The 7,258-nt window shown below is 29.5% G+C and overlaps 1 protein-coding gene across 2 annotated transcripts in view; it reads right to left on the minus strand.

The window, feature by feature from the left end:
- The window catches only part of LOC107644047 (carbonic anhydrase, chloroplastic), a 5,217-nt gene extending 1,225 nt beyond the window's left edge, over positions 1–3,992 (minus strand). The window contains exons 1-8 of one of the 2 annotated variants that reach the window (XM_016347826.2): positions 3,642–3,992; positions 1,702–1,760; positions 1,422–1,574; positions 1,280–1,328; positions 907–1,023; positions 766–819; positions 592–677; positions 206–311 (exon numbers count right to left, since the gene is read on the minus strand). In XM_016347826.2, coding sequence (XP_016203312.1) covers positions 206–311; positions 592–677; positions 766–819; positions 907–1,023; positions 1,280–1,328; positions 1,422–1,574; positions 1,702–1,760; positions 3,642–3,845 — 828 coding nt within the window. In that variant the 5' untranslated portion in view covers positions 3,846–3,992. The remainder of the gene's footprint in view (positions 1–205; positions 312–591; positions 678–765; positions 820–906; positions 1,024–1,279; positions 1,329–1,421; positions 1,575–1,701; positions 1,761–3,641) is intronic. The other variant, XM_016347827.2, reaches the window with a different exon arrangement.

Raw genomic sequence — 7,258 nt, forward strand, 5'->3', positions numbered from 1 at the left:
CTCCTTTTTTAATACAAAATTTAATTTTTATGCATTATTGCGTTGTGTCAGTACAAAACTAACTAATTTTCAAATTCAGTATTTAAAATGTCATCTAAATATATGAATTTAATTAGATGATTTTGTAAAATTTTTTATATTATCAATGTATCAAAATTTTTCAGTATGTTTTTTTTTTTTTCTTGTAATTCTTTATTGTCTATACCTTCTCACAGTGAAAACACTGCTCTGCAAAAGGTGCATCACCATGTTGTGCCTTAACCTTAGTCTTGGCGGGTAAGCCAATTTTGACCCACTCCTCAATAAAATCACTGCACAGGTTAAAGAGAAAATATAAATAAAAAAATGATATAGAATGTAAAATTCCTTATGAATCAAAAGTGAACAATAATTTGAATGAAGACTAGTTAGTCCTTTTCTTTATACATTCTAATAAAAATGCAAGTTGGCCAGCTAAAATGATTAAAATTGCAACACTGGGTAGTTTATTGTACTAAAAACTGTTAAAATTGATTTTTTTTTTTTTGCTTTCATCGTTATAATAGATGAGAACATAAACATAAATGTAGTGTAATGCAAAAAATAACTTACGTTGAATAGGCTCCATCGTATGGGAAAGACAAGAGTCCCTTAATACCACCACAAGCACTGTGTCCAATGACCACAATTTCGGAAACCTTTGTAAAAAAATAACTTGGTTATGCTAATTAGATTTGACTCTTCCTATAATAATCACTATTAATTAAATCAATATCATTTCATTACCTTGAGATGCAGAACTGCATACTCAATAGCAGAACCAGCTCCAGCGTATTTTGTCTGGTACAAAGAAGAGTAACACCATTAAAATTAACCATCCATTTGAGTATAAAATAATGAAAATCACAAATGTAATTTAAAACGGACCTGGTCATATGGTGGGACAATGTTAGCAACATTTCTGACCACAAAGGCCTCACCGGGCTGGAAATCTAACACATGAGATGGACACACTCTTGAATCAGAGCAAGCAAACACCATGAACTGCAAAAACAAAACCGAACCACCACAAAGTTATTAGCCCTTCGTCCAAAAGAAAAATTAAATTTATTAATCATTATCTAAAAAGGATCCTAATCTAATTTGACATTGTTATTCTTTTTCGATTTTGGACAAGTAAAATTTAAAAGTTATCTATTTTAGTTTTTATTATTAGTTTGTTTCTGTTAAGTACTTACCTAAAATATTATAGCAACAATTTTTTGACATGAAATTGATGAATAAAAGAAAAGAAAAATACCTTGGGGGCTTGTCCTTTGGCAAGTTCACCATACAAAGCAGGGTTCTTGCTGTGGAACAATAGAGAAAATGAAAAACTTAAGGTATAAGAAATAAAAGAAAAGAATAAAGAAAATAAATGTTTAATGAATTAAGTTACTAACTCATATTTCTCTTTCTTGAAGTGAATGAAGCCAGCTTTGATCCTCTCAGAGGCTGCATCAGATGCAGCGATTCCACCGGAAGATGATGTTCCCAATGAAGCTGTTATCTGTTCAACTTTCTCAGCTGCTGTAGCCCTCAGCTCACCCTTCTCCCTGTCACCATTTTTATTTTTTATTTTTTTAATTAATTAATTAATATTCAATCATGATGAAGGTATAATAATACTGTTCTGGAATTTTGCATTGTTCTTAATTGTGTATTTGAGATTTAATTTATTACCTCAAGAGTCTCTGAAGTTCTTCAATAGCCTCCTCGTACTCCTTTCCCATCTCCTCTCTCTTCATAAATCACAAATAAAGAAATATGTGTCAACCTTTGAATCAATAATAAAAATAATGAGTTAAATTAAAGATTGTGGATGAATTTTTATGTTCAAGTTTAAAGAGATATGAAACTAATAATTTATGAAGTTTTTGCCTTATTAGGTTAATAGCTTGATGCTAAGTTAGTAGCATTAAATTTGGTTATGTAAATAAATATTGTTAAAATCTGAAAAATATATATTGAAATTGATATGACCTTGTCATATGTGATGGTGAAAATATATGAAAAAAATAAAAAATTAGTAATAAATATTGCAAAACTGATTTATGATGAAATGAACCTTTTCTTTTTCTATGATTAGTTTGGATTTGCTATATAATTCGCCTTAGAATCCTCCAACAAATAACTAACACACTCTTATAAGTTATAACTATGGTGGCTCCACCATACAGAGCAAAATTTACATTATATAGAATTTAAAATTTTGATATGAAAAATTGGTTAATTGTGTGGTGCTGATTGGTGATACATACTAGTGTATGAACATGTTCATGCCACACACCTGTCACTCAAACCTAACTAAGCTACCAATGTGGTGTGGTAGGTCTCTAAAGAAAAAATAAAATGTTGATCCATGTGAGAATTCTTAACTTTAGAAACTTGATCGAATGTTTATCTTCCATGTAGCAACCAAATTCACCTATTATATATCCTAAGCTCAAAGAGAGATCAAATTTTGTAGTATGCTTAGTATGCTATTTATTAATTTTATATCGAATATTTATGTATATACTAAATTCAACTATTAAAATCAGTTATTAGTATAAAATATATGTTAAAATACATAATATATATTAAAAATAAATTAAACAATACATATATTTATACACAAATACATAATAATTAATTTTAATGGCTAATTTTAATATATAAATAATATTTTTGAATTTTATATATGATCGTGTCATGCATGCATATGATTTGTAAGGTAGTTAATTATTAGGACCAAAGTAAAAAGCATTTTTTTTTTGGTGACTAAAGTAAAAAGCATTTGACAATTAATAACTAGGATTGGCAACTAATAAAGTCAAAGGCGCAAAAACAAATGATATTATTTTGTAGACAATATGGGGAATGACCAAGGAAAAGAATTGGTCTTTTTATTTTATATATAAGTAAGAGAATACGTAGTTTTCACTATATATGTCATTATAAATTGTATTTTGTAACGTATGTATGTCAACATATGACTAGATGATCCCTCGATAATAATTTCTAGATACTACCAGGAAGTGAAAGATAGTGTGGCTGAAATTTGCTTAGTGCTTATACCAAAACCTTGCATAATAAAAAAGGAAAGTAAAAGTAAGATCAAAAGCAACAGGCCCTTCCAATTATTGAAGAGGAAGCATCCTATGTAATATTCAATTGGATTATGCTACGTTGTATACTAAAATAAGCCATCAAAGTTAGCCACTAATATAAAATACATTGAAAATAAATTAAACTACACATGTATTTATACATAAATACATTGATGATTGATTTTAGGTTTTTAGTGACTAATTTTAGTATATAAATAATATTTTTGAATAAATAATACACTTTTAGTGCATCAACGTTGAATGAACGTTGTCGAAATAGCCCATGACACACTAACATTATAAGCCAAAATTACAAATAGAATTGTAGGTTTTTACTGAAATTTAAAAGAAGAAATAATTTCTTTCATTGTAAAATAATGACTATTTTTTAAAAATTTGATAATCCGAAAATGTAATTATTTTTTTATAAACCAATTAAGAGAGAGAAAGTAAGAAACTAAACAACAAAAACACAATTTTCATTGATAAGATAGAAAAAATAAAGGTGCATCATTTGTTGCACATATATACCAAGGGCAAAGTCGGGGTGATGATGGGTTGAGCAATAACAGGCCTGTCTTGGATGAGAGGAGGAAAAGAGGAGGAGGAGGAGGACGACGAAGGGGTGCTAAGGGCGGCGCAAACGGAAGGGCGCAATGCGGCTCTCCTTACGGAGGTGTTGGCAGCTGGAGAGATGGAAGAGAGACACCAACCGTTAACGGAGGAGGTCGACATTGGTTTGCAATGTTATTACTCAAATTTTGTAGCTATATAGTATTATTGATTATTGACTAGTACTATTATACTATATGGTCATGAACGTGGCCTATACGTGATTCCATGCACCCTCCCTTATATTGGTGAAATAAGAGGTAGATAATGAAAGTGAAAGCCAAACAAATGAGAGCTTCAATCCTATCCTTGTAGATGAGGTTTGAATGTTGGAGATTAACTACCAAAGAATGACCATAACCCTATGTCACTTTGGATCACCTTTTTCTTGTCACATATATACATACATAACCCTTCTATTTTTTTTTTTTTCATTTTCCACCACCACCACCACCATATTCATATTAATTAATGAACGTACATATATCTATTCTCTTGTCTACTACTCACACACACATATAATTAGGAATTCTTTTTAAAAGTTAATTTCTACATATTGTATTATGAGTGGCATTAGAATAATTCACCTTTTTTGAGTGCCTAAGAGGGTGTTATGAATGGACATTGCATTGTGTATATAGATATTATCTATGAGATTTTTCGTACGTTAATTATTATAAGAATAGAAATTGTGGCAACGAGTATTCCAATGGATTTAGAAATTAAGTAATCATTAATAGGTGTAGGGTACGTTTTGTCCCATTTTCTTTTTTTTTTTTTCTTAAAATAAAATTTGTGCGTGTCATGACATGCAAGCAATGCCGGTTTGCCACGTAGGTGAAAACTATAACCACTTATACCCCATCTGAAAAGCTAAGGGACAAAACATTTTATTGCAATAATATTATTGCTCTACATTTAGATGCATCTCTATTCGCTATTTTTGCCACAACTTAGGAGGATTCGTTACATTCATTTGCACATAAATCCATATAGTATGTTGAAATTAATTATAAAAAAAATGGAAGTACATATTTTAATACACTATCTTCCACATATGCTTTGGAAGCTAGATAGAATAAACAAAAGGTACTCACACAAGAGTATATTTATCTGAAAATGATATTAAGCCTATCTACAATATATAATAGTGTGAAATAGTGACATATATTCTAGCCAAAGATTAGATCACTCTACAGTCTACATTTTCCTCTTCTGTGCCATATGTGAACTTCAATATGATTGGTGAGACCATGCAGCTGCTAGGAACATTATTGGAGGTTTAATTTTTCCATTTTTCTTTAAGTTAGTTGATAAGATCCACACACTCTCATATCACTTAAACTTTGTGGCTTGGTAGAAAAACCTCCCAAAAAAAAAAAGTAATAACCTTCAACATCGAGTGCCAAGATTGAAAAAGGAAAGTTATGTGTATGGTCACATGCAGTTTTAACATTCAATAAAAGAAAACAAATTGAAAAATAATTATTCATGTATTTTTATAACCCTTTCTATATCCATAGATTGAACCAGTGGTTCACATGTGACGGACCTCATAAGCGATGGACTACAAGGATAAAACCCTATCCTTCAATCTTTCAATTTGTGGTTCTCAACATCATAGTAGAGTTCTTTAATTAGTTCACCTACAATGGTTGAGCCAGTGGTTCACATGTTCTTTTTTGTGACAATTTTTTTTGGGTTTCAAACGGTATCTTCTGACTCAATAAACTAAGAGTTAATTTTTCGTGAATCAAAATTTTATTTAAAAATTTGTCATTGACCAATAAATTATTTTACATGTATAAAATAAAATTCGAATATTAAACACTTATTTAAGCCAATTTGTAAATTAATCATTCAATTAAGTTAAGTTAGCCTTTTTTTTTTTTGTTAACAAAAGGGTTAGAGGCCTAAAACACAAAGAAAAACTAAAAACAGTTAACTCTTCTGAACTTTTTGGGTCAACAATGACATCCTTTTATTTTTTTAGGTCTGATGAAACTTTACCATTCTAGTGGGCTTACATATCAAATACCTCCACACAAACAAGACCCATATCCGCAGCTCACGGCCCATTTTTCCAAGTTACAAACAGTGGAAAGAATCTTTAATCAGTGTGTGTAAATTTGTGATGTGTATAATTGGGAGTTGTCCAATTTATCTTATCAAATAAATAAAGAAATAAAATATAGTTGTAATGGAGAAATTTTCTTTATAATCAAGATGTGAGCATACAGTTCCCAATAACAGACTCATTACCTAAAGAAAAACAGGTGCTCAAAACGGGGTTATATAGTGATGCCTGTGAATTTGCCTATAAATAACCATGAGAAAGTTCATAAAGAAAAAAATTCTAGAGAGATTGAAAGAACTAAAGAAGAACATATACATACTTACCCCAAATTCTTGGAGAGAAGCCTATATATAATTTTTCAAACCCAATAGTTGGCTTTAATTTGTGGTAATCATAACTTATGATATTTGTGATAAAAAGACCAAATATACATTCTCAACATCAATGTTATTTATACCGTTCATTTTCTACATTTTTACTCTACACCTCACTTTTATGACAAAATAATAGAAAAATTTATATTTTTTCCTTTATCATACATAAAAGGAAGGTGCAGAGAATGAGTATAGAAAATGAAATGTAGAAATAACATTATTGATTCTCCTCCAAATTTTTCAACAAATTCCTTTGTGAGAAACTAAGGGAAACGGCAGTAATAGTAATGCAGTAGCTGCTAGGAACTTGGAAGCAAAATCCAAAGAAGAGAGAATAAAATTTAGGGTTGGTTTTCTCATGAGCAATAATAATGACCAATATGATGCTATATATATTACATACAAATTACGACTATGATAGGGCTATTTGATTTTGATGTCAACATTCAGTGTACACAATGAAGAAATTATGTCGACATTGTTTTCTCGGCATGTCTATGTCACTACTTGAATTAATGAATTGTTTGCGGTTAACAGATCCATAATGCATGCATAGCACATGTTTATATTAACAATTTAATTTAATTTAAATATGAAGTGTATTATTTTAATATTTTCACATGTTTGGAGTTTTAATCTAAAGTATTCTATATATGGACAATACTCACATACATACTTAGAAAATATATACATAGCATACTACGCAGATTGAGCATTCATTTGTTTCTTTGTTTGTTTGGTTCTTTATATATTTTTAGTTGTTTCACCTTGTTATGTTGAATTCTTTTGTAAAAAAAAGAAAAGGAAATATATAGCATGATGGTATATTTGATGATAAAATAATATTTTATTTAAAAAAATAATGAGACTCACATAACATTACTTATTATTAATTTTGCTGTATTTTCTGTATAGTTTTACTATGTATAGAAGTTGGCACCTTAAATTATTGGCACTTCATACTCTTAAAGTTTTCGTTAGATTTTGTTTACTTGGTATAAAACCATATTAAAAAAGAAAAATATTAGAAGGTATAATTTATTATTTTAAAGGTTAAATATAATTTTAGTTTCTAAGGTTTAACT

This window comes from Arachis ipaensis, chromosome B05 (assembly GCF_000816755.2).
Source record: "Arachis ipaensis cultivar K30076 chromosome B05, Araip1.1, whole genome shotgun sequence".
Lineage (NCBI taxonomy): Eukaryota > Viridiplantae > Streptophyta > Magnoliopsida > Fabales > Fabaceae > Arachis > Arachis ipaensis.